Here is a 27,971-nt window from a genome sequence, read left to right as displayed (position 1 = left end):
TGGACCGGTTACTTGACAGATGTGGAGACTGACACTCAGCCTCCTTCTCGACAATGTCACTCGTCATAGGCTGGTTGCTTGACAGATGTGGAGACTGACTCTCAGCCCTCTTCTCTACAATCTCGCACGTCACAGACCGGTTGCTTGACAGATGAGACTGACTCTCAGCCCCCTTCTCGACAATGTCGCACGTCACAGAGCGGTTGCTTGACAGATGTGGAGACTGACTCTCATCCCCCTTCTTGACAATGTCACACGTCACAGACCGGTTGCTTAACAAAACAGGGGAAGAGTCTTGAGGAGATCATTTGCATATTCCCAGTGCCTTCTGGGATAAGTGAAGAGTCTCCGCGAGCTCAACGATCACTGGGTTTTGGCCGTTGCAGCTGAAAAGAGGAAATCGGAAAACCAGGGGAAGAGTCTTGAGGAGATCATTTGCATATTCCCAGTGCCTTCTGGGATAAGTGAAGAGTCTCCGCGAGCTCAACGATCACTGGGTTTTGGCCGTTGCAGCTGAAAAGAGGAAATCGGAAAACCAGGGGAAGAGTCTTGAGGAGATCATTTGCATATTCCCAGTGCCTTCTGGGATAAGTGAAGAGTCTCCGCGAGCTCAACGATCACTGGGTTTTGGCCGTTGCAGCTGAAAAGAGGAAATCGGAAAACCAGGGGAAGAGTCTTGAGGAGATCATTTGCATATTCCCAGTGCCTTCTGGGATAAGTGAAGAGTCTCCGCGAGCTCAACGATCACTGGGTTTTGGCCGTTGCAGCTGAAAAGAGGAAATCGGAAAACCAGGGGAAGAGTCTTGAGGAGATCATTTGCATATTCCCAGTGCCTTCTGGGATAAGTGAAGAGTCTCCGCGAGCTCAACGATCACTGGGTTTTGGCCGTTGCAGCTGAAAAGAGGAAATCGGAAAAACCGCGCGCCGATAGGCGCGCGAATTTTGGCTCATCTTTCAGCGTTTTTAAGAAATCTCAAGATGGAAGAGGCCAGGAGCCATTTGGTGAGCTGCATTTCTTGCTACATGTTCACAGACTTACCAGTGGAAAAGCCAAACTTCACATGCCACAAATGCAAGCTTGTGTCCCTGTTGGAGGAAAAGTTGCAAAATCTCGAAGAGAGGTTGGCTACGTTGAAGATCATTAAGGAAGGTGAAGAGTTCTTAGACAGAGCAGAATTATCTCTTCATGTTACAGAAAGAGAAGAAATTCGAAGTGCACCTGAAGAAACAGAGGAATGGAGACATGTGACCCAGAGATGCAGGAGGATCAGGAGGCAGTCAGCACCCATACTGCTCAGAAACCAGTACCAGGCTCTCACGCAGGAAAATGATGAAGAAATACATCAGGATAAGACTTTGCCAACAAACAGCAACCTTGTACGCCTTCAGAGTCCTCCTGGATGGAGAAAGAAAAATGTTGTGAAGAAGAAACGGAGAGTGGTGGTCATGGGGGATTCCCTGTTGAGAGGAACAGAGGCCGCTATCTGCAGACCGGATATAACTTCAAGAGAAATGTGCTGTCTTCCAGGTGCAAAAATTAAAGATGTGTCTGACAGGATATCAGGACTCTTCAGACCTACAGATGACTACCCATTCCTGCTACTACATGTGGGGACAAATGACACCGCAAGAAATGACCTGGAAACCATCTGCAGAGACTTTGAAGACTTAGGCAAGAAAGTGAAAGAACTGGGAGCGCAGGTAGTCTTCTCTTCCATCCTCCCAGTGGATGGCCATGGACCAAGGAGGTGGAATAAGATTCTGCAGGTGAACAACTGGCTACGTCGATGGTGCCGTCAGCAACGATTTGGATTTCTGGATCACGGAGTGAACTACTTATACGATGGACTACTTGCTAGAGATGGGGTGCACCTTACGAAGACTGGAAAGCATGTATTTGGAAGTCGCCTTGCTACACTTGTAAGGAGAGCTTTAAACTAGAACAACATGGGAAGGGAAGCAAAAGACCAGAAAAAGCCATACACCTGACAAATGCTATTGAGAACTCTGCTAATAGAAGTGGAAAGGAAGAACAAAGACGAAAGAATCTAATTAATAAAAATATTGGAGAAAGAGAAACCAATCACAAACTAAAATGTTTCTATACTAATGCACAAAGCATGGGCAACAAACAAGGAGAATTGGAACTACTAACACAGGAAAAGAAATATGATGTCATTGGAATCACTGAAACTTGGTGGGACGATACACATGATTGGAATACAAGACTAGAAGGATACAACTTATTTGCAAGAAACAGACTTGATAAACGAGGAGGGGGTGTTGCATTGTATGTTAGAAACGCGTATATCTGCACAGAGATTGAAGCTTCAGAGACTGGGAGTTCTGTGGAAACTGTTTGGGTAAGAATACAAGGACAGAACAATGGAAAGGACACCATTGTAGGCATTTACTACAGGCCGCCTGTGCAAGCTGAAGATATGGATGAACTCTTTATGCATCAAATGGCCAAGTTCTCCAAAAAATATGACATAGTTGTCATGGGAGATTTCAACTATCCAGACATTTGTTGGGAATCTCTCTCAGGCAAAACTAACAGGTCAAGGAAATTCTTATCCTCTCTTGCTGACAACTTTATCTTCCAAAAGGTAGGGGAGAAAACAAGGGGAACTGCTACCTTGGATCTAATCCTTATAAACAGGGAGGAAATGGTTGAGGAGGTAAAAGTGGCTGGAACCCTAGGAGGTAGCGACCATGCTATTTTAGAATTTTGGATAACTAGAGGCGGAAGACCTGTGAAGACTCAGACGTCAAGGTTAGATTTCAGAAAGGCAGATTTTAAGGGATTCAGAAAGAGAATTGGAGGGATCCAATGGCTGGATATCCTTAAAGACAAAAATGTCCAGGAAGGATGGGAAATCTTGAAAAATGAAATTCTCAAAGCACAGTTGTTAACAATTCCGAAAAGAGGGAAGAATAGGAAGCATTTAAGGAAACCAGGATGGGTGAACACAGAACTTAAGCACATGCTAAAAAGGAAGAAAAAAATGTTTATAAAATGGAAAGAGGGAGGCATATCTAAAGAAGAATATAATGCTGTCTGCAGAATCTGCAGGGCACAAATCAGATTATCTAAAGCTGAAAATGAATTGAGGCTTGCAAGAGATGTCAAAAGCAATAATAAAGGATTTTGGGGATATGTCAAAAGTAAAAGAAAAGTCAAAGATGCTATAGGATTTTTACAGGATGAAAATGATGAAATGGTAAGACAGGATGTTGAGAAGGCTGAACTTTTAAATTCCTATTTTGCATCTGTTTTCTCTCAGAAAGGAAATGTAACACCAACTGTTATTCACTGTCCTATTGAGGGAATAGAAGAATCCAGGATATCTATAAACAGAAAGATAGTGAGGAAACACTTAGCTAACCTAAATGAATTCAAGTCTCCAGGTCCAGATGAATTACACCCCAGAGTACTGAAGGAGATAGCAGAAGAAATTTCTGAACCACTCTCCATAATCTTTGAAAATTCTTGGAGAACAGGAGAAGTGCCAGAAGACTGGAGAAGAGCAAATGTTGTTCCTATCTTCAAAAAGGGGAAGAAGGTGGACCCAGGCAACTATAGGCCGGTGAGTCTGACTTCTATACCAGGAAAGATCTTTGAACAAATTATTAAACAACATTTAAGTCAATACCTGGATAAGAATGAAGTGATCAAACAGAGTCAGCATGGGTTTGTAACTAATAAGTCATGTCAGACTAACTTAATTTCCTTCTATGACGGTATCACTGATTGGGTGGATCAAGGAAATGCTGTAGATATAGTATATCTTGACTTCAGCAAAGCATTTGACAAAGTCTCTCATACAATCCTTATTGAAAAAATGACTAAGTATGGAATGGACAAGGCAACTGTTAGGTGGATTCATAGCTGGCTTAGTGATCGGACCCAAAGAGTGGTCGTAAATGGCTGCACATCCAGTTGGAAGAATGTCTCAAGTGGGGTACCACAGGGCTCTGTCCTGGGCCCTGTATTGTTCAACATCTTTATCAACGATTTAGATGAAGGAATTGAGGGTAAACTGATTAAATTTGCTGATGACACAAAGCTAGGAGGGATAGCTAATACTAGAGAAGAGAGAGAGAGGATTCAAAAAGATTTAAATAAACTGGAGAAGTGGGCAGTAACTAACAGAATGGTTTTTAACAGGGAGAAATGCAAAGTACTACATCTGGGCAATAAAAATGAAAAAAGCATATATAGAATGGGAGGAATAGGGCTAAGTGACAGCACATGTGAAAAAGACTTGGGTATACTAATAGATCACATACTGAATATGAGTCAACAGTGTGATGCAGCAGCAAAAAAGGCAAATGCAATTCTAGGATGTATTAACAGAAGCATACAGTCTAGATCACGTGAAGTCATTATTTCCCTCTACTCCTCTTTGGTCAGACCTCATCTGGAATATTGTGTCCAGTTTTGGGCACCACATTTTAAAAAAGACATCAACAAACTGGAGCAAGTTCAGAAAAGAGCGACCAGAATGGTGACCGGTCTGCAAACCCTGTCTTATGAGGAAAGGTTGCAGGATTTGGGAATGTTTAGTTTGCAAAAGAGAAGACTGAGAGGAGACTTAATTGCTGTCTACAAATATCTAAAGGGCTGTCACATTGTAGAAGGATCAACTTTATTCTCATTTGCACAAGGAAAGACTAGAAGCAATGGGATGAAACTGAATGGGAGGAGACACAGATTAGATATTAGAAAAAACTTTTTGACAGTTAGAGTGATCAATGAGTGGAACAGGCTGCCACGAGAAGTGGTGAGTTCTCCTTCAATGGAAGTCTTCAAACAGAGGCTGGACAGACATCTGACTGGGATGATTTAGCGAATCCTGCTTTGAGCAGGGGGTTGGACCAGATGGCCCAGGAGGTCCCTTCCAACTCTACGATTCTATGATTCTATGATTCTAGATGTGGAGATTGACTCTCAGCCCCCTTCTCGACAATGTCACACGTCACAGACCGGTTAGCGGACGGCGGACCTGTAACCACCGAAAACGAGCAAGCAGGGTTCTTCGGATGAACGGACAGCAGGCAACTTTTTTGACAGGACGGTCCCCAACGGAGTATATCACCGGATTGCCAGTCCAGGGTCGGCCCGTGAGTTTGTAACCAAGGAAGACCAAGAAGAAGGGTATGAGCCAAAGTCGGCAATACGTGGAAGGAGATTCGCTCCCGATGACATGTGCCAATCTGCAACTCTACTTCCTCAGTGACCTGGTTAACGGTGTCCTGCAAGGGCTTACCGTCGACCGAAACTACCGACCTAGGAGTCTCCAGGGATCTGACAGGAATCCGAAACTTCTTAACTGCCTCGAGACTAATAAAGTTACCCACTGCACCAGAGTCCACATTAGCCTTCACAGTGCAACTCTTGGAACCAAAATTCAGGGACACAGGCACGGTAAGGGGTAAAGAGGAATCACATACACCAGAGGAGAACTCACTTACCTGTCCCAGGTGGAGAAACTTCCCCGGCCTCTTGGGACATGAGCGTAGGAAGTGGGAGGCATCCCCACAATAGAAACAGAGCCCTTGTGCCAGCCTCTTCACACGACCCCGTTGAGCTATCTGGAGACGATCCACCTGCATAGGCTCAGGTACCGGATCTACTGCTGATAACTCGGGTAACGGATGGGAAGAACTGCGCGTGGAAGAGAAGAGGCGGGAAGCCCCTCTCTCTCTGGCTAACTCGCGGGTGCACTCCTGGTAGCGCAAATCAATGCGTGTCGCGAGAGAGATGAGGTCCTCTAAAACGGTAGGAGTATCTCGGCCCGCCAGTTCGTCTTTGATCCGGCTGGACAGACCACGCCAAAAGGCCCCTACGAGGGCATCATTATTCCAACCAAGTTCGGAGGACAAGGTGCGAAAACATATTGCGTATTGTCTAACTGTTAGAGTACCTTGACGGAGATTAAAGATTGACTCGGTGGTGGAAGCGAGGCGACCCGGCTCGTCGAACACCTTGCGGAAGGTGTCCAAAAAGACGGAAAGCTGAGAGACGAGAGGGTCATCCCGCTCCCAAAGGGGATTAACCCATGCAAGGGCCTTCCCCTCCAAGTGAGAAACTATAAATGCTATTTTAGCACGATCGGTGGGGTAATGCTGCGGCAAAAACTCAAAATGCAAACGACACCGATTCAAAAACCCGCGACACAACACAGGGTCACCACCATACCGAGGTGGCTTACATAAGCGTGGTAGCGAGAGAGGAACCATGGCCTGGGCAGAAACGGATTGTATAGATAGGAGCCGATTATCTACCTAGGACATATAGTTGAGGATCTGGGCCTGGGAGTCGCGTTGCTGCGCGAGTTCCTGCTGGAGACTGGCCAACTGGGCAGCATTTCCAGGCTCAGAGGACTGTAAGGTAGATAAACAGGACTCCATGGACTTGAGAAATAACATAATTCTAGTCTGGTTTTCCCGGGGGAACGCCAGCTCCTTTTGGACGGAAGCCGTGGTACCAGCGGGGTCCATGTCCTGATTATACTGTTAGGATGGTAGGTCTGGAGCCGGAGACTCCAGGAGTGGACCCTCTGGGCCGTGGCACCGAGGGACCCCGGGCGAACTGCCAGGTGGAACCGACCCCTATACAGGGACCGTTAGGAGCAAGCCCAGGGGTTCGGGTACCACGGCAGCCGGTACCGAGAGGGGCGGCTCACAGGAGACACGGGTGAGTATGTCTGAAGAACGGTACTGGGTACTAGAAATACCAGGGGTGTACACGGAAGTGCGCTAACTACAGGATAGTGCGAGATAGGTACACGTGAGCACGTATGGCGTGTAGCGAGTAATACGTCCGGAGGTAAGCAAAGCAGGACGCGTGCAAGAAGCACGACAGAGTACTGAATGGAGCAGCAGTCGTGCCAGGAGGTGTAATGGAGTGGAGGGACAGAGTGAGTGCCAGGAGGCACGACTGAGCAAGAGACAGAGAACAGGATACGAGAGTGTGCCAGGAGGCACAACTGAGCATGAAGCAACGTGAAAGTTCAGAGCGAGTGCTAGGAGCACAATAGAATACCAGACAGAGCAGAGGACCTGAGAACAGCGCACAGCCAGGTTGGGACCAAGCAGACCCAGCCAGGAAGCACAACAATAATAAGGCACCTCCCATAGGGGAAGGTAGCCTGATATAGCACATGACAGGTTCCGGGTCAGATCCTAGCCAGAAAGCACATGACCACTGCAGCTTCCGGGTCAGGTCCTCCATTACCATAGGGAGGACCGACCTGGAGACAGCACTGGTAGGAGCGCGCAAGTGCAAACGTGACATGGAGGAGGAGCCTCGGAAATGAGAGCTGCGCGTGCACACCCGACGGGAGCCCCTGAGGGACCGCCGTACCGGAGGGAGCGATGTCGGGACCGAATCCCCGCCTCCTGGTGAGCGCGGCATGACACTGAGTCAGGTGGACGGCGTACTCTAAAGGGTGAAACGCTGTGGTGAAAGTGCTTAGGGCAGCCACAGCGGGGAAGAGCCATAGAGGACGCCACGAACGGTAATATAAGAAAGAGAAGGTACCCGGGTCTGTGTAAAAGTGAATTGTGGACAAATCCTGTGATGAAGTACGGTGGTCGTCCGAAAAGCGGCCAATAAAATCTGAACTGTTGGACACAACCCTTGTCTCAGTCTCGTGTCTGCCGGCGCCACGAAGTGGGTCACCCCCCAGTCCTGTTCAACATCACCTAATCGCCTCCCTCAGCCTGACCCTACACCCGCCCAGTGCAGCAACGGAGGATCGTGGCACCGTGGTGCCACAGCTGACCAATAGGTGACCCTTGTACTCCCACGTGGTGAAAAAATCAAGAAATGTAAGTTGTGTGCTCATAATGACGCAAAAGACGCAAATATGACACCCAACAGAGCAACAGTCTCAGGGCCAACATTTTCTTTGGCTTGGTAAAGGTTGAACTTGATGGACCTAAGTCTTTTTCAACCTATGTAACTATGTAATTTATGTTCTGTCGGTGTCCCTTCTATAGAAAAGGGGCAGTGAAATGAGCAGTCAGCCAGCCCCCTTCACACACAGTCCTAGTCATGTGTAGCCATAGGAGACGATGTGCTGTGTCTGACACAAACCAAAAGACGACCTGTTGGGACAAAGGTGAGGAGTATGAAACTGATGATCAGCCCGGCCTTCCTGAGGTTGTTGTATTAGTTCATTGCTCAACTTACTAATTTAAAGGGAATCAATTAGGATAATTTTACTAATGACACAGCTGTATAGATCATTGAACAACAAAGAAATGATACCTACCTCATAGTAATCTGATGCACAAACCCTGAAAAATCCAGCTATGAAACTAAATGCAGATTAGCCTGGAAGTGCAGTGGGGGCGTGTTCATGCATTGAGCATATGGACAACCCACAATATAGATTAGCCTGGAAGTGCAGTGGGGGCGTGTTCATGCACTGAGAATATGGACACACCCACAATATAGATTAACCTGAAAGTGCAGAGGGGGCATGTTCATGCACTGAGCATATGGACACACCCACAATACAGATTAACCTGGAAATGCAGTGTGGGCGTGCTCATGCACCAATTACATAGACAATCCCCAATGCTGATTACCCTGTAAGTGCAATGTGGGCGTGTTCATACACTGAGTGTATATAGACACACCCACAATACAAATTAGTCTGGAAGTGCAGTGTGGGCGCATTCAAGCACTTTGAATATATAGACACATCCACAACACAGATTAGCATAGAAGTGCAGTGGAGGCGTGTTCATGCACTCTGAGTATATAGACACCTCCACAATACAGATTAGCATAGAAGTGCAGTGGGGGTGTGTTCATGCACTCTGAGTATATAGACACACCCACAATACAGATTAGCATAGAAGTGCAGTGGGGGTGTGTTCATGCACTCTGAGTATATAGACACACCCACAATACAGATTAGCATAGAAGTGCAGTGGGGGTGTGTTCATGCACTCTGAGTATATAGACACACCCACAATACAGATTATCATAGAAGTGCAGTGGGGGTGTGTTCATGCACTCTGAGAACATAGCCTCTCTCCCAATATCAGACTCCATCACTGCAGTATACATATTGCCAAGTGAAGTATTGGTCACTGAGAACAGAGGTTTACTGACTGATGATTTGGTGGCCAAATATTGTATGTATGGTAAGTGCCCAAGGTTCGATTTGTTTTCAGTCATGATTTGACCCAATCTGAGTCACATAAAATACATATAGAACTTTCTAGTATTGTGCACTGTGAAATATTAATAAAGCAATTCTGTATACAAAAGACATACAAGCATCTTACACTACTTTACATGTACAAAAGCAAGTTCTCGTCGTCTCATTTATTTATATACATATAGATCCATTATTAATTTGGATTCGGAATTATTCTTTTTTATTTACATGTCCATTTGCTAAGAAAAATACAGTTCATGTCTCTTTAAGAGCATAAAAAATGTAAACAATTTCAGTCGTAAAATTCCTCCTCCGAGTTCCTGAGTTTGTTTGGCACATCAATGAATAAATATATCTACTCTTCCCATCATTGAGAAATGATAATCAGTGGAAAAGCACAATGCGATCTCCTTAATCACAATAAGAACATTTCCGATAACCTTAAAGGGATGGTCCTCTCTACATTTATGAACTACCCACATGTTTAAAAGATGCAGGTCCCATCACTGAGAGAACGGGGCCCCATCACACACCTCCATCAATGGTGGGGCAGAGCAAGCACGGTTTTGCTTGGTAGTCAGATGTAGCCCACCCACAAGGAGTGGCCGAGAGGCTCCCAGGTTCTTGGAAGAGCAGGCTTATCGTGTACACTACCAGGACCGTGTTGCAGGGACATCTGCTTACATGAGGACATAGGGATTACATTTGAACTATTTTGGGAGGTGCCCTACGTTCTACATTGCCTCCTCTCTGCACTGTGATCTTCTCCAAGATGTAGCTAGGTTTTCGTTCAGACCTGGTTAAAAGATTGTATGTTAAATAAGACAAATCAATTTGGCACAAATTTTTCAAGCAGGGTGACTTGTTGGTGCACATGCCCTAACAATCTCTTCTAGCAATGTATCTGCTGATAAGTCCATCTATATGTACCGCGAGGGTGGGACCATTAGAGCAAGGGGAAGGGCTCAGCTAGATAAGAGGCCAATGGGATCCATTGTCTGTCTAGGGGGCTTTAATCTTGGTGGGCACTGAAGACATAATAACAAGAGAATGATTCTTGGAAGGTGTGTGGGCATGGTTTGGTGCTGAGGTTTTAGGGCAGATGCCAGCATGTAACAAAGAAATGGGGAAAGGGTATGTGCCAGTGAAAATACTTAAGGTCTCTTTTTCTCTTAAAGGGACTACTTTCAGGATCCTTTTCTCTAGAGTTTACAAATAACATTTCTCTTTTGGGGGGAATGTCCTGTGTTACACACATCCCAATGAATGCACTGGGCACCGTGTAATTGTCACGGGGATACGGCAACAGTGGGGTCAGTCGATCGCAGCATCTGATGACACATAAACCTGCGGTAGAACGGCTTCACCGTCTTATTAGCAATTCTGGCTTTCTTTGCTTTGGCACTGCAAGGGTTAAACTGCTTAGTTGGACTCCTGGACTCCTCTGTTTTGGATGGTATCAGCTGTTCTGAGTTCATTATTTCCATCAGGTGTAAGAACCTTTCTCCTTGCTACTGACCTTGCCAGTGATAGTTCATTCTCCCTGGTTTGGTGTTGAAGCAGTAGTTCGCATTTGGAGTAGGAATTTGGAGAGTTGTTCTGGAGATTGCTGCGTGGATTTGGTTTGAGTGCTTATTCTTATCCTCACCTATTTGGTTCCACTCTGTTTTGTGAGTGTATTTGTATGATTGCAGTTTTCTCTTATCCCTGTCTGTCTGGTTAATGTAATCCTATACACTTCGGCCTCACACCTCCCTGGGTGGGGAGAGAACAGATAAGGGCTAAGATAGGAGCATATCAAGGAATAAAACCTTGGTATCTCCATCATCAGGAGTAAAAGAATAAACTAGGGTGCCCACTAGTTTGAGGGATCAGGTAAGCGCCCATGGTCCCTAGACACTGTGTGACAGTAATGCTTTATTTGCCCATTGATGGCACTGCAAGGAAATTACCAATTAAAATGGCACATTGCTGATTGCTAAGTTGGCATGAGCCTATCATTCAGGAACACCAATACTCCTGATACATTGATACTCGATATGTAAATCGAACTTTTTGTTTTGTACTCTGCATGTGGTAAGAAAAGCAGCAGCCCGCTTTGGTGATGTGGCACAGAACCCACGTGCTGGTTAATGTGGGCATCCTTTTACGACCTCATTAAAGTATCTTCCTCCTTTTCAGGAGGGTGCATCATCTGAAAATCCGAATTTCAGGATTTTAATGGTGTGTCCGATCAGAGTGATACGTGCACGTTCCTCACCACTTATGGCATGCTCCTATCTGTAATTTGAGCACCCCTTTGTAATGGAGTTGCAGAACTTGATAAAATTCTTTGGGCATTGCATGAAAACCAGGCTTTGGCAGCTGGTTGTCATAGTAGTGATGGCTAATTGGTTTCCCGTTCAGGTTCTTGGAGAAAGGCCAGAATCCATAAAGTTTGACGTCCTCGCAGAGTTCTATGGCGGCGCTGGTTATCATGAATCCAGTAGAGAGTCGATAGGCCCTTACACCCCTCCCCCTCCAAAACTGAGCCAGGCTTTTAAGATAATTGGGATGGAAAAAAATAGCTCTCTGCTTGGCTTGGTATTTTTGCAATAAATGATGAACCTCAAAAGAGATGGCCGTGTTACTGCTGTACGAAAATGCAGGTAATAGGAGGAATGAGTAGCCGTAACTTGTCAGGTTTCTCAGGAAGGCTGCTTTCATTTCATTAAGTTTTCCATATCTGCAAAAAAATAAACATTTAGAGTAAAAATGCAATAATAAAATATGTTTAATATTAGAAATACTGTAACATGATATCTTATATTCTAATATGTGACTAGTGTGGCATTTATTTAAATAGTTGGATAATCAGGAAATTCTTAAAACTAATTAGAATTAGACCTTTCATAATAGATCTTTTCTAATAATCCAAATCATAGAGATAATGGACCTCCTTGATAGGAAACGGCAACATAACAACCAATCAGATCCCAGCATAATTCTCCACGAGCCTCTTTCGAATTAAAAGCAGTGATCTCACAGATTGCTAGGGTAAGGAAAGGTAGGCAGGGGTGGGACAATGTAGGCAGGGGTGGGACAATGTAGGCAGGGGTGGGACAATGTAGGCAGGAGTGGTACAAGAAATAGGCAGTTAGCTAGTTGTTAGTGATGGGAAGACCAGCTCTTTTTGGTGAGATGAATTTTTCTTTTGGACAGCCGTAAACAACAAAAGCTTGTATCGATTCCATCCCCCAATTCCCAGCTATCTTGGGAAAAAAAATAACAGATAGATAGGGAAAAGTAATAAATAAGATGCCAACACTTACTTCAGAGCAATGATACTTGGGTTGACTGTGACCAGGTCTGTCTTATTTCCAACATCAACAACAGAATTACCCCAGATAGGTGGGAGGTTACATCTATAAAATAGAGGACAGCTATAAATCAATGAAAAAAGAAAGAGAGAAAGGTAGAAAGAAATAAAGAGAGAAAGAAAGAAAGAGAGAAAGAGAGAGCGAGAGAGAGAGAGAAAGAGAGAGAGAGAAAGAAAGAAAGAAGACAAAAAAAGAAGGAAAGAAAGAATTTGCTACAATAAATTAATAAAGAGAAGAAAGGAAGTGAGAATTTGCTAAAATAAATTACATAGAAAGATTGAAAGAATGAAGAAAGAAATGAAGAAATTGTTACAATAAAGTACGCAAATTAAAAGATTTTAGATAGTACAAGGCTAGATTTACAAAAAAAAATGCTAGACGAAGTGTCAGCAGGTTGGCAGATGCATTGACAGACAGGAGGCAGACCAAGGGTTAACAGGTTTTAATAAAACAGGGAGTTACTCCAGGCAGGGAAATAAGTAAATATGAGGCAAATAACAGGGAATACAGGGGTTTGGTTGAGGGGAAATCAATGTAGGAATAACGAGTGAAACTGTTCTCAATAGAGTCACTTATCAATCAGATGTTTTCCCATCAGAATAGGTCCCGGAGCAGATGACGGCACCAAAAGCCGTCGGCACAACGTAGATCCGGTGGGGTCCTGAAGAAGGCGATGATTCGTTACCGGCTGGCATCGTTGAGTCTATGAAACGTCCCATGGAGTTCTCAGAAAGGAGACTCCGGTGGCCTGCAATGTAATGCTGAGGCATTAACTGTTACAGAGCGATTGGCACCTCGATGTCTGGGAGCCAACCTGTACACGGCGGGCTTCTCGTCAGAGTCTCTGCGGTCCATCTCCTTCACAGCCAGGTGCGCGCCTATCTCCTCCTAACGGTCCCTGAAGCAGGAGCTTCCACTCTCCTCAGCCGCATGCTGCACCTACCCGCCAACTCTCTTTTCTCGCACCCAGCGCTGCGCCCCTGGTAACGCTTAGCCACGCCCCTCGAACAGGAGGAAGGTCCTGCCGGCTCAAGCTTCCCCCTCCAGGAACGGGACGCAGCCTCATCAGTTCCGGCTCCGGCACGCAGGTGCTCACGGTGCGGTCGTCCCCCTTACACGCTCTCCCTCTCATTTAGCTTGCAATTCCACGGTCGAGAACTCTTCTTGTTCTTCTATGTCCTCCAGAGATGGGACAGTTGCCCACAGTTTTCGCATTAAGTTCTGCCTCTTTTGAACCACAATCTGCCAAAGGGAATTGTTCTGTGCATACCGCAGGGGCGAATCACCAGCATGGTCACACTGAGTATTTTGAGGCACCTTTTGGATTTGCTTGTTAGGGGTACTCAGAACATTAGACTGAGTGGTAGAGTCAGGTTTTGTCTTGGGGGCGGGAGTACGTTCGAGTTCAACGAAGCAGCCATTTCTGGATCCTGTTCCGCTTCTGGGTCAACATCTGGCAACAAGAGATTCTTCCTCTTTGTAATCAACAGCTGCAGGAGGAAATGTCTCAGGTACACTTTGCATCTCTTCCATTTGGTCAGGATCCCTTGGGCTGGCGAGCAGTAAGCTATCCAATCCAGGGAACGCAGTAAGTGGCTCTTCCTCCTCACAATCGGGAACCGTGGGAGCGGCCGTTTCAGGAACACCTAGCACTTGTTCTCCTCCATCGAGACCTTGTAACAGGCAGGGACGTGACATACTTCGGTGGACTATTCAGGTAAACACCTCATCTTCCCTTTTGGGTTGAGTCTCACAGATGGGACCATTGGGTCCAATTTGGCATTTCACCAGATTCGCCTCCACTCGCCTGAGTACCGCATACATCTTATTGTAGGCAGATGACGCCTTCTCCCTCACTTCTTGGAGTCTGACATCGTGGCTCTGTCTGGCTCTGGGTGCGACTCCTCTCTTCTCGCCATACCATTTCTTCCATGGGCGGCGTTCTCTCCAATTAGCAGGACCTTCAGAGGGGTGAGTGGATCTTCGCCGCCGGTTGTCTTGGGTAGGGCAACTTCTGGACAGGTGTCCCATTCTTCCACATGTCCAATACCCAGTTTTGCGCCTGTCTGGTGGGCGCTTTGGTCGGGATCGCCGTCCTCTACGGGAAGCATACCCCCTCTGCATTCGCTCTCCACCCCACGATATGGGGTTTAATTCTGGAGCTGCTGCTGAAGTTTTCTTCATGCTCCACACTTCTTCTCTAACTTCTTTCATCTTTTGCCATGAATTACCTCGGGTTATGGCATTGGACCCAAGACTGTAGCAAGGGCCTCCTTCAGGCTCCTGATTTCTGCCCATATTTTCCGCATTCCCTGCCGTAATTCACAGGACCACTCTGGCTCTTCTTAGTTTGGGATTGATACTTTTTGGCTCCGGACCATCGCCGCCAAGGCTACGGTCCCCTGCTCCTGCTCCCTTTTGCGTGCTTCCGCCCCCATCTCTGAAAAAGCCATGCGTGGATTAACTCGCAGGCACTCATGCAAAGCTCTCTACAGCCTGTCACTAGCTGGTCTTGCAGCACTATGTCAGGGGGGCCTACGCCTATGCCATCTCGCTTACCAATTGCAGCGTGGATCTTCCGCAGCGCATTCATGTAGTGGGTCACGGTCTCCCCCTCCCTTTGGACACGACTAAACAAACGCATGCGCAACTCTCCAACATCTGTGGGGTCTCCGTGCATTTTTTCTAGAATCTGTAGCACATTGATAAAGGTATCGCATTCTTGGGGAGGCCGTAACATAACGGAGATCCTCGCCTCTCCGTCCAGAGCCATCAGGGCAACCTCTTCCTCCATTACAGGGGCCATGGGGTACATTCTCAACATACTCCTGACTCGTTCAGTCCAGCTCCCTAGCAGAATGTTGCTTCCTGTAAACTTAGGGAGGTTACTCAATATTGTTCCCAACGGTATACTGTCCTTGGGGCACTCCTGACCGCTTGGTCCACCACCTCTGCGCCCGTAGACTGCATCCTGCCAACCACGCCAAGTGTGAGCAGGCTTGCAGATGCAGTGACAGACAGGAGGCAGAGCAAGGGTTAACAGGATTTAATAAAACAGGGAGTTACTCCAGGCAGGGAAATAGGTAAATGTGAGGTAAATAACGAGCAATACAGGAAATACAGGGGTTTGGTTGAGGGGAAATCAACGTACTAATAACAAGTGAAACTGTTCTCAAAAGAGTCACTTAGCAATTAGACGTTTTCCTGTCCGAATAGGTCCCAGAGCAGATGACGGCACCAACAGCCGTTGGCACAACGTAGATCCGGTGGGGTCCTGAAGAAGGCGATGATTCATTACCGGCTGGCAACGTTGAGTCTATGAAACGTCCCGTGGAGTCCTCAGAAAAGAGACTCTGGTGGCCAGCAATGTATAGGCCACAGTCCTGCCAAAATTAAGCGAGGCTCGACGAATATGCTTCGGGGATTCAGGAAGCAGTCCTCGGTCCATGTCCCAGTCTCTTTCAGGCGGCTCACGCTCAGCACTAACGTTTACAGAGCGACTGACACCTTGATGTCTGAGAGCCAACCTGTACACGGTGGGCTTCTCGTCAGAGTCTCTGTGGTCCATCTCCCTCACGGCCGGGTGCGCGCCTCTCTCCTCTTAACGGTCCCTGAAGCAGGAGCTTCCACTCTCCTTAGTCGTGTGCTGCACCTACCCGCCAACTCTCTCTGTTCCTGCGCCCAGCGCTGCCCCTGATAACGCTTAGCCATGCCCCCTCGGACAGGAGGAAGGTCCTGCCAGCTCAAGCTTCCCCCCGGGAAAAGGGGACACAGCCTCATCAGTTTCGGGCCCGGCACGCATGTACCCGTGGTGCAGTCGTCCCCCTTACAGACGCACACTGTCCTAATAAAAGCCTAAAAACTTCACAATCAAAACTATCATACAATGCTCAAATAACATTGTACAGATATACTGCTTCATTCAGGAACCAATCCAAAGTTACCTCCTCATACTCTTTTACCTTCATTCTTTTGACAATCTAGAATTGTGTCGCCTATGGCAACCTCTTCTGCTAATGCATTCTAAGTTTCTATTGTGGTGGACAAATAATAATGCAAAGTAACTACCCTTGAAGAGGGACAAAGACCAACCCCCATTTCCTGTAGCCATAAATCTGACACCACTTTCTGTAGAAAAAAAATCCCACCCTCACTTCCTGTAGACAAAGACCAACCCCCACTTCCTATAGTGAGACAAAAACCTGACCCTCCTTTCTGAAGAGAGACACAAACCTGCTCCCATTTCCTGTAGACAGACAAAGTCCTGCCTCATTTCCTATAGACAGACAAACTCCTGCCTCATTTCCTGCAATCTGTCCTGGTGTCTCTGCTGACCGAGGTGTATTACAGACGCCTAGCGGTAACAAAAAATAACTTTTAAATAAAGCGATTTGCAAATTTTCTATTTACCATATTATCTATCATCTGAGACCAAATTATCAGAAAGTGACTATTTAGCCACCATGCAAACCAGTAAATCCACAACCCCCATTCTTTTGTACTTAGTATAACATCAAAGTCACAGAACAAGGTTTCCAAGCAGATTCCACAAGCAGAGATAACTTTAATTAACGCGTTGTGTATTTATCCCTTGTCCTCACAGTCTATATTAGCTGTGTGTCCGCGCTCTCTCACCACCATGATTTACCAGGGGAGGGGGATTTTCACATCTCATGGGATAAGTGAGACTCATCTGTAGTTAATATACCATAAATCGCTCCCGTAATGCAGATGAATCGTAAACATGTTAGTTCTTCAAGAACCAAGCTAAGGACAATGAATTAATGTTCTTTACATCTCCAGTGTTTTCAATCTCACAGATCATTAATACATAAAGATTTACAACAAGAGGAATAACCGCCATAGGAAATTAATCAGATTATTTTATGTCACTAAATCGTGGTCTGCAGATGAGCGCCACATCCAGAAGAGGACATTACAAAAATTAATATGGCTCGTAAATACGGATGCTTACACAGCGGCTCCAGAAAAATAATGCTATTTTTACTGCCCTCACTTATTACTCCTAATAAAGGATCTTACATCTCCTTGTTTTAGTTAACATTTGCTCAACAGTAGAATGAACAGTGATGAGTTCTTACCCTTAAATCAGATTTACGGAGAGAACAGAATGTCCTCAAATCATTTATATGGGACTTTTATTAAGAGGATTTTTTGTGTATTTTTAAAATGATACTCTGGGCAAATTTGTAGAGCTAATAAAATGAAGGCTAAAAAGGTCAAATCACATTGTTTCACTCTAGACTCCAAATGGAAGTTTCCAAGGTTCTCTATATAACAGAGGCCCTTAAAGTAATATTTTGATATGGAAACCTATATTTATTTAAAAAAAAATATTTAGGTTAAAAGTTACAAACAAGAACAATTAAAAATGAAAGATGAAGAAAAGAGATAAAAAATACATGCATGGATATAGTATATAAAAGTGGGCAGTAAAGCAGGAAGTCTTTGGGGTGCAGTGTCAGCCAATAGCTGCATAGGAGGAAGTGAGGTAAAAGAAGGGGCAATATTTTGAGAACTTCCAATAGTCTTGTAAAATGGGGAAATTGCTCCATTAAAGTATATAGAGAATAATGCATTTGGAAACAAGAGAATGGGGGGCAGCGGTATCCTATTAACCTGATAGGTGAGGCTCCGCAGGGGAGGGGCTTGCACATCTCAGGTATTTATGGCATGTCCTGTGGATATTCTTTAAATACTAAGAATGGAAATATCGTTAATAAATTTTCAGGTTTTATAAACAGGAAAAATGTATATCTTTGTACCGTGTTAGCCAGTAGATAGAAAAATATTCAGAATTGAGAGTCCTCAGTAGTTGATACCTTTTAATGGCTAACTGAAAAGATGGTAACACATTGCAAGCTTTCGAGACTACTCAGGTTTTATAAATTCATTTAATTCTGTATTGAAATAAATTGATTATATGATCAATGACAGTTTCTTACCGAAAGACAAAATCTGACTGATCGATTTCGGCGCCGCAGCTGCTATTAGTTAATATTCCGCCATTTCCAACTACAGCACATTGCTTGAAGGGAAGTCCTTCAAAGGGTTGTGACTGAAAAACAAAGCAGAACGTGTCATTAAAATGTATTTTCTGATACCTTCATCTACAGCCTAATAAGCCATGTAGTTAGTGGAACGGAGTAATGCTTTTATACCATTACAGAGATATTCATGCCAATTAAAAATATGCTCAAAAAGGCTCAGACAGCTAAAAAATAGTCATAAATTATGCTCACCCTAAGCAATTCCACCAGTGCTTAACTGGTCCCCACTGACCTCTGATTCTTGGTCCCATCCTTGATACACCAGAAATGCCCATCACTGGCCACCACAGTGAGTCGCCTCAACCAGTGATTGGCTGAATGGGCATTTATACTCATTTCCAGTATGTCGAGAACTGAACCAGAAAGCAGACATCAAAAGGGACTGGGTAATCACTGAATAGGGACCCGTGGCGGATCCTTGCGTTTTTATCATTTTGAAGCGATCTGAACCATTTTATCCATAATTTTGATCAGCTGATTCAGTATGGAACAAGATGTAATGCAATATATTGGACAGTAATAGTTTTGTCTTACTGTACAGTTTTTCCAAAGATAAAAAAAACAAACTGATAGCAAAACAAAAAATATCTCCTACAACATCCCTTTTTTAATATCTCAGACACCGTAGACCATCTACAACACAATAGATTGTCTTAAAATCAATCAGTGTAGGTCGTGAAAAGAAAAGATCCCAATAATCAGAAATGTTCAATGTTAAAGGAAGTGCGTCAAAACAAAATTACTGCTGAAACCAAGCACAGGCGCTTGGCGCACCTTAGACCTGGTGAAACAGTTCTGCACACCTTCCAGATTCTTGTTATCCATCTATATCTGCCTTCCTCTGTGTTGTAGAGAAAAAACGTAAAATCCATAAAGACATCTCCGGAGAGGGGACATATCTCCCTCACATTGAACATATAAGATTAATTGTAACTGGGGAAGTGAGAAAGAGCCGACACTTCAACTTCCATTGAAGTAGGATCTCCTACCATGAACAGGTAATTACCACAGGGAGATTTGATGAGAACCAGACAACAAGCCTAGGTTACGTGTACTCAGAAGCAGAGAAGGACAGGGGCTTCCTATTTTCAAAGGAATTAGCTTGTTCTGTTCACGAGTTATCTCAGACATTCTGGAGCCAGTGGTCAGTGAGGAATATTGTAGATTACACTGATCTGATATTTAAGGGAGATGTATTTTTGGCATTGTAGCTTTGCAACTTAAAACATTCACTCACATCACTGAAAGGCCAGCCGAAGACCTCCAACTTAATATTGTCAGATGGATGATGCTATCCATGCCATGTTTCATCGACATAGAAAGGTAAAATCGTGATAGGAAACGTGACCACAAAATCTCCCACCTGGAACCTCTAGGGGTAAAAATATCCTCAAAGTTAAGGATTTCATAAACTTCTAAAAGACCTAGCACATCCCACGACCAGCCCCCATATGAGCTCACCAAGGGGAGGTATGTGGGCGTAACCTTCATCTAATAAAAATCAGAGTTTGTCAGTCCTGGAAGGTACAGCTTGCTATAGTTCTGTCCATTTTCCTAAGTAGTACCTCCCACTGCTAAGCTCTGAGCCATTTCCATAACACAGGTTTAATACTTTTTCTTTTGTTGTACCTTTTATCTTATGTGATTGTATCTACCGTATTGTTTTATTCCTATATTGTAACATTAATAATATTTTTTAAAATCACTGCCTACATTTCCGGATTAAATATAGAGAATGAAATAGCTTTGTTCCTCTTCCTCCTAATACCACACCCCTGAAGCCATACGCTACCTGTAACAGATGTCCAATTGGCCTGTATTAACGATTAGCAACCGGGTATATATATATATATATATATATATATATATATATATATATATATATATATATATATATATACACAGGGTGGTCCAAAAGTAGGTGGACAGTATGTGTAATAGGGTAATGAAGGGGGAGATTTATCAAACATGGTGTAAAGTGAAACTGACTCAGTTGCCCTTAGCAACCAATCAGATTCCACTTTTCATTCTTCACAGACTCTTTGGAAAATGACAGGTGGAATCTGATTGGTTGCTAAGGGCAACTGAGTCAGTTTCACAGATTCAGTTTTCACAGATAAATCTCCCCCAAAATGGCAAATAAAAAAAATTTAAATACAGATCAAAGAAAAAGAATTTTAAAAGAGTATTGGAAATCTCAAAATGCTTAAACAGAGCAAATTGGGTTGAAACATTTGGTACTCAAGCCCCAAAGAGACAAACCATTTACCGCCCTTGTGACAAATTCAATGCCACTGGCTCAGTCCTTAATGCTCCAAAAACTGGTCGACCCAAAACAGCCTGTACAGAAAATAATAAACAACTTGTTGCTGAATCATTTGTTCAGAGTCCAAAAAAGTCCACCAGAAGAGTCTCTTTAGAATTGGGAATTTCACCAGCTTCCATCATGCGAATCCTGAAATCTATTGGGTGGAAAGCTTATCATCCACGTCTAATTCATGGTTTATTGGAGGATGATCCAGAAGGGCGGCTGCAATTTAGTGAGATTATGCTTAACGAAATTGAAGAAAATCCAGTAATTTTAGATAACATTATGTGGAGTGATGAAGCTTCTTTCACATTATCTGCCATATTAACACACAGAATTGTATTTAGTGGCATAATGAGAACATGCATTTAACATTAGAGCAACAACTAAATTAGCCTTGTGTCAATGTTTGGGGTGGTATTTCAAGTTTTGGTGTTTTTGGACCATTTTTTTTTGATAGAACAGTTGCAGGAGATAAGTATCTCGAAATTCTAATGAATCAAGTTGTTCCCCAGTTGCAGCAACAGCCTAATTCAAATGACCATTATTTCCAACAAGATGGGGCCCCTCCACATTATTCAAGAGTAGTCTGCAAGTATCTTCATGAAACATTTCCTAATAAATGGATTGGCCGAAGAGGCCCACTAGATTGGCCGGCACGTTCACCAGATGACCCCAATGGATTTTTTCTTTTGGGGAGTACACAAGGACAAAGTTTATAGTCGAAAACCAAAAAGTGTCAGTGATTTGAAAAATTACATAAGAGATGCATTTCAAGAAATTAATACCCAAATGTTTGTCGAAGCGAAAGAGGCAGACTTCAAAGATGTGCAAATTGTGATGGAAAACAGTTTGAGCACCTGCGCTGATAAAATTTAAGGGCTTTTGTATTATTGTTCAGAATAAAATGTAATTGTCAATGTTATGCCTGTGTAGGTAAATATAATTTTATATATAAATCAAAATAAATGTTGTTATTTTCTGTCCACCTACCGTATTTTTCCGACCATAAGACACACTTTTTTCCCCCAAAAATTTTTGGGGAAAGTCGGGGGTGCGTCTTATGGTCGCAATACACGGTACTAACCTGGTGGCAGCGGGCGGGGCTCTGCGGTGGTGGCAGCGGGGGGCGCGCTGCGGTGTGGTGGTGGCAGCGGGCTGTGCTCCGATGCAGGGGCGGCGGCTCCGCCGGCATTTCTTCGCAGCCCGGAGGCCTCCGCACTTCCCTTGCTGGCCGCCGCCATGTTGCGGTGGCCTCCGGGAGCATGGCCGCCGGAAAGATGGCCGCCGGTCCGGGGACGGCGCATGCGCGGGATCAGATCTCGTCCCGAGATCTCAGGGGACGAGATTCAAATCTCGGCAACGAGATCTCGTCCCCCGAGATCTCGGGACGAGATCTGGTCCCGTGCATGCGCCGTCCCCGGACCGGTGGCCATCTTTCCGGCGTCCATGCTCCCGGAGGCCACCGCAACATGGCGGCGGCCAGCAAGGGAAGTGCGGAGGCCTCCAGGCTGCGAAGAAATGCAGGCGGAGCCGCCGCCCCTGCACCGGAGCACAGCCCTCTGCCACCACCGCACCGCAGAGCGCCGCCCGCTGCCACCACCACAGAGCCCACCTGCCCCAGCCCCAGCACAGCTGCCCCTGCCTCAGCACAGGTGCCCCAGCACAGCTGCCCCTGCCCCAGCACAGCTGCCCCTGCCCCAGCACAGCTGCCCCTGCCTCAGCACAGCTGCCCCAGCACTGCTGCCCCTGCCTCAGCACAGCTGCCCCTACCCCAGCACAGCTGCCCCAGCCCCAGCACAGCTGCCCCAGCACAACCAACCTGCCCCAGCACAGAGCCGCCACCGCACGAGCCTGGACCACTGAATGACCCCTGTGACTACTTCTCCACCTGTGCCGGATCCCTTCCCAGGTAAGCTGAATTCGGACTGTAAGACGGACCCCCATTTGACACATTATTTTTTTTCCCCTATTTTCCTACTGAAAATTGGGGTGCGTCTTATGGTCCGGTGCGTCTCATAGTCCGAAAAATACAGTACTTTTGGACCACCCTGTGTGTATATATATATATATTCCATGTGTTGGAATCGGAGGTGTACATACCATACTTTGAGTTCCTCAATAACCGACCTAGTAGTGGAAACAGTAGCGGTCTCGTCCATCACTCGTACATCTCGTACATCTCGTCAATTGCATAATTGTCCTGATGATTGGAGGCAGCGGAGTTGTGTCTCCCTGACAAATTGGTGGCAGTGGTGGGATCTGTGCGATCTCTCCAGTTTTCTCCCTGACAAACTGGTGGCAGAGGTGGAATGTGAGTGATATCTTCGGTGTCTTTTCAGTGACACTCTGCCTCCGGTAAAGGTAGAGTAGTCAATCAAGGAAGAGGAGAGATGAGCTAAGGTAGAGGAGATATTTCTGGTGGTAGATGTTTATGTGGTGCCCCTGAGGGTTCAGTCGCCACAGAGGTACTGCATCTCCTCCTGAGGTGTGGTACCCCACCATCCAGATAAGGTGGAGACACCTGACCACACTCCAACACCTGCATCCCACACCACAAAGTAGTGTAGCAAAGCACCTTGGTAGCTCCCTGCTTGGAACATGAAACGTGCTGGGAGGTGGGTGGAGCTGAGTTTACACTAAAGAGAGGGAAGAAGATAGGATTAGAGAGTTAGTCACAGGAGTGTGACGAGGTCGGACCTGTGTAAGGAGATCCCCGGGAGAGGGATGGATTGATGGAAGTGCTGCAGCAGGCCTCAGTAACCTGGGTCTGCTGGCACAGGAAAGAGACATTGAAAGAAAGCCTGATTCTCCATTAGAAAGAAGGATAAGTACAGAGCGTGAAGAGTAGAAGAGGACTGTGGAATTCAGGTTAGAGGAGAACCCCTTTCAAGTACTAAGCAGCGCAAGGCCGAGGCCCGGTTCCTGAGGTTGTTCGGATACTAATGGTCTTGCAACAGACACCGGAGGAATAGGAAGCTGTAAATGCTTTATTCCCACACAAGACTTGGGGTACAACAGCAACGATAGTGAGCCGGGACTTGGTAGCAGAGAGTCTCCTAAGCAGGCTACAGCTGTCTGCCGTACAAGTAGAGTTAACATCAGAAAGGAGGAACTCCAGTGTAACTCAGTACGGAGAGGACTTCATCATAGGCGCTAGAGACGTTCAGAAAAGGCACATATTGGCGGAGTGTTGGAAAGGAGTGCTTCACCTGGCCTGGAGGTTGACTGAGTCCCTGACCTGGAGGACACGGCACGGAAGCGGCACTACAGACTGTGAGTAAAGCTTTGGAACTACATGCCCTGGTGTCCTCCATTTATTCCCGCGTCAACCTGCCCAGCACTGCTACATCCCTTGCGCCGGACACTACACCATCTAAGTGTCACTACATCTACTCTGCCCTGGGACAACAGCCCTGCCTGTGGAAGGCTATAACATCATTGCTGCACCACACCATCTGTCCCAGAGGATCTGTCTACAGCGTCGGCTTAACACCACAGGTGGCGTCACGAATCATCTATTCACAAACTTGGTCACATACCCCCTTTTACAATGGGCGCCCAGGGCCACGGACTGGGTCACCGCTGCTGTGACATTCCCCTCTGAGAGAGAGACCGGCCCGGTACCGAGTACCCCACGGCCCTGGCACGGGGCGACCCAACTATAACAGTATTTCTGGTCTAGGGTGACCAGCTGATGTGTGGGCTGTAAACTGGATAAGAACATTGCAATGGAGTCCATTAAGAGTCCAGCCTACTAGTAGACCATACTTTTCAACTCTCCCTCCTGTACATGTAGTGTTTCTCCGAAAAAGAAGAGACCTCCAGGACTCCAGGAAAAGTTAGAAAAAGTTGGAAGCCTCCTGGATACTCAGTCTGATGATGAACTCTAGGGTCCAAACACACGCTTAGATTTGGCAGAAACGTGCGAATGGGTGTGCCATGATCACTGTTCTACCATTAGTACATTGCTCAAAGTTGGCAAGTATGTACTAGAGCTACACACAACCAAAGATCCCACAAAATACCTGTGTCAGGAACCAGCAGTCTCCATATCTCAACTACAAAATTCACGTCGATATGGTGCCTACGGCTAGTGCAGTGCATTAAAATGATGATCGCTGAGAGTAGGTTCTGAGAAATGGGTGGGCTTCATGTGTTCTGGAGTTATGAAGGGCTATGGTGGGAAAAAACGTAGGTTGAAAGTAAGACACTATAGGGGATTACATCCCACACGGTGTGCTCGTTTTACACAGGGAAAGTAGTGAGAGGCACGGTGCCAACATCGTCAGTTCCACCCAATTAATATTACTATCAGTAAAATAGTGAACGAGTGCCCACTAATTTATAGTCATAGCACATTAATTTAATGTCTTTCAACTGGAATTAAGTAGGAAATAAATGTACAGCTACGATAAACAATCCCAAGCGCAGACCACAAAATGTGGGCAATAGCGTGACGTAATGGGCTCCTGGCTATCGTATCCTCAGGTTGACACATGTAGAGCAAGTTTATCTACCTGCTCTTTTTCCATCATAGTTGTTCCTTGTATCTGTTTGATATTGATTCCCGCTTTGCCTTTAAAGAGGATGTCTCATAAATATATTTAAAGAGGATGTCTCATAAATATATAGGGATAGTTGACAAATGTCTGATGCTTGGGGGTCTGACTGCTGAGACCTTGACTTATGATTGGGGTCCGGCATGTGTTACCACCTCTTCATTCATTATCTAAAAGATTGGTGGTGGAACATGCTCACAACCTTTTTCACGCCCAAAATAGACTTTGAAACAATAGGGGGATCTTTCGAATTAGAGATTTATCATTTATTCTGTTGATAGGTGGTTGAAGGGGTTGTCTACATGTGGTGAAATCTTCAGCTTGTAATGTGCACACAGTTAGGATTTTGCCCACTCCCTGGTTGCAGAAATAGTGACCGGTTACAGCAGAAATGTGTCTATCTGTGGTCACATGCCAACTAGACTCTCAGTCCCATCACTCCATATGACATTGCAAGATGCGGTTGAGAGTCTAGTCGGCACGTGACCACAAGTATACAAACTGCATACATGGGGTGAAGTGATGATCACTGGAACTGGCAAGCGGAGACAAATCCTAACAGTGTGCAAATTAGACACCTTTAAGATTCAACATGATGTAGCGCTTCCCAAAAATGTAATCAGGGGTGGGCAACCCCTATTAATGTTGCTTATTGGACAACCTGTTTAAGGTTTAGTATATTCCATTGCGTCTCATTTACTGGTGAGTTAATGACTGTTACTTCAATTTTGACAAATAGAAAAAACAGGAGTAACACTTCACCATGACCGACGTTTCAGCCATTATCCTAAGATTTGGACTTCAGATTGATACTTTAACCGGAACCACCAGGTTACTCCTGCGTTTTACAGCATAGCACATGTGCTCTTATATTAATGTTCAGAAAAGATAATGTGGCACATGCAGTATGCTGGTAGTTTTCTAGGAGGGCTAATCCTGTGAATAGTCACCCTGCCCGGGCTGTAAAGCAGCCCATGAGGAATATTTGACTTGTCATAGAGAGTCAGACATCACTAAAATAACCCCTGACATCCCTGCTCCAGCCCATCCGCTGTAAAGACAAGTGTACTGGTCTTGGCCCGGGCTCTTTAGTCAGCACTACAATCAGCATTAACCATCACTGATCATCATGAACATATACGTAACTATAGACTTTTTTAAACAATGGTCACATTCAGACATCAGTGTTTTTGGATCAGATATCCATCAGTGTTTTTGGATCAGAGTGCATCAGTGTTTTTGGATCAGAGTTCATCAGTGTTTTTGGATCAGATTTTCATCAGTTTTTGGATCAGAGTTCATCAGTATTTTTGGATCAGAGTGCATCTTTGTTTTTGGATCAGAATGCATCAGTGTTTTTGGATCAGATTTTCATTAGTGTTTTTGGATCAGATTTTCATCAGTGCTTTGTATCAGAGTGCATCTTTGTTTTTGGATCAGAATGCATCAGTGTTTTTGGATCAGATTTTCATCAGTGTTTTTGGATCAGATTTTCATCAGTGCTTTGTATCAGAGTGCATCTTTGTTTTTGGATCACATTTTTTTTTTTATCATAAAGGTTTTTATTGAGTTTTCAGAAAAAATACAAACTTCTCATACAAAAACATCAAGAACAGGAGCAATGAGTAGCAAGAGGTGGAATAACCTCGAGCCATTATTAGAATATCAATCTGGGACATTAAATACCCCTTCCAACAACAACTTGAACATAGAAGCGGGGAGAGGGGGGAGGGGGAAGGGGAAGCAGCTCTACATGCATGGCATTCTTAGGCACAATCAATTTATTTATGGTGTAGGTGTCTGTATCTGGGGGAGGGCCGTTGCATAAAGGGAAGTGGCCCACGGATGCCATTGTTTAAGTCTCACCGTTCTCTTCTCTAGATTGTGGGTCAAGTTGGTTTCGTATAGCCAGTGTAGGTTGGTCCTCTCAATTAGTTCTGTTTTTGTAGGGGGGCTCACCGACCTCCACTTGTATGCCACACAGTACCTGCCGGCTATGAGAATGTGAGAAATGATATTTTTTAAGAGATCCGGGATCCCATCTAGGCCAATGTGTAGCACCGCTAAGGTTGGGTTTGGGGAAAGACGGAGACTAGTAACCTCATGGATTAGATTGAACACCTCCTGCCAGAAGTTAGATAACTTAGGGCAAAACCACCACATATGACACAAGGTGCCCCTGTGGTTGCAGCCCCTCCAGCACAAAGGTGACATATGTGGGGAAAAAGAAGCCAGTTTAGTAGGGGAGTTGTACCACCGCAGATGAACCTTTTTTAATTGCTCTATGTGATTGAGACATGAAGAGAATTTGTGGATCCATTTTGAGGCCGCGAACCATTCTTGCGACGGAAGCTGAGAGGCTAGATCTTTTTCCCATTTGAGCATATACGGCAATTGTTTGTCCGGTTCCGGGGAGTTTAGCAGGTTATGGATGTATGAAAGGCCTTTGATTTTGCTATTTTGAAAGAATTTTTTAATTGCAGCGT

General features: G+C 45.2%; 1 protein-coding gene across 2 annotated transcripts in view; it reads right to left on the bottom strand.

Moving 5' to 3' along the window:
* Positions 1-9,337: 9,337 nt before the first annotated feature.
* The window catches only part of ST8SIA6 (ST8 alpha-N-acetyl-neuraminide alpha-2,8-sialyltransferase 6), a 106,422-nt gene continuing 87,788 nt past the window's right edge, over positions 9,338-27,971 (bottom strand). For both annotated transcript variants that reach the window (XM_073581875.1, XM_073581874.1), the window contains 3 exons: positions 18,511-18,623; positions 12,497-12,589; positions 9,338-11,910 (listed from right to left, as the gene is read on the bottom strand). In XM_073581875.1, coding sequence (XP_073437976.1) covers positions 11,442-11,910; positions 12,497-12,589; positions 18,511-18,623 — 675 coding nt within the window. In that variant the 3' untranslated portion in view covers positions 9,338-11,441. The remainder of the gene's footprint in view (positions 11,911-12,496; positions 12,590-18,510; positions 18,624-27,971) is intronic.

This window comes from Dendrobates tinctorius, unplaced genomic scaffold, assembly GCF_039654945.1.
Source record: "Dendrobates tinctorius isolate UK_male_01 unplaced genomic scaffold, ASM3965494v1 ptg000070l, whole genome shotgun sequence".
NCBI classification, from domain to species: Eukaryota; Metazoa; Chordata; class Amphibia; order Anura; family Dendrobatidae; genus Dendrobates; species Dendrobates tinctorius.
This window is presented reverse-complemented; position numbering and strand designations above follow the sequence as displayed.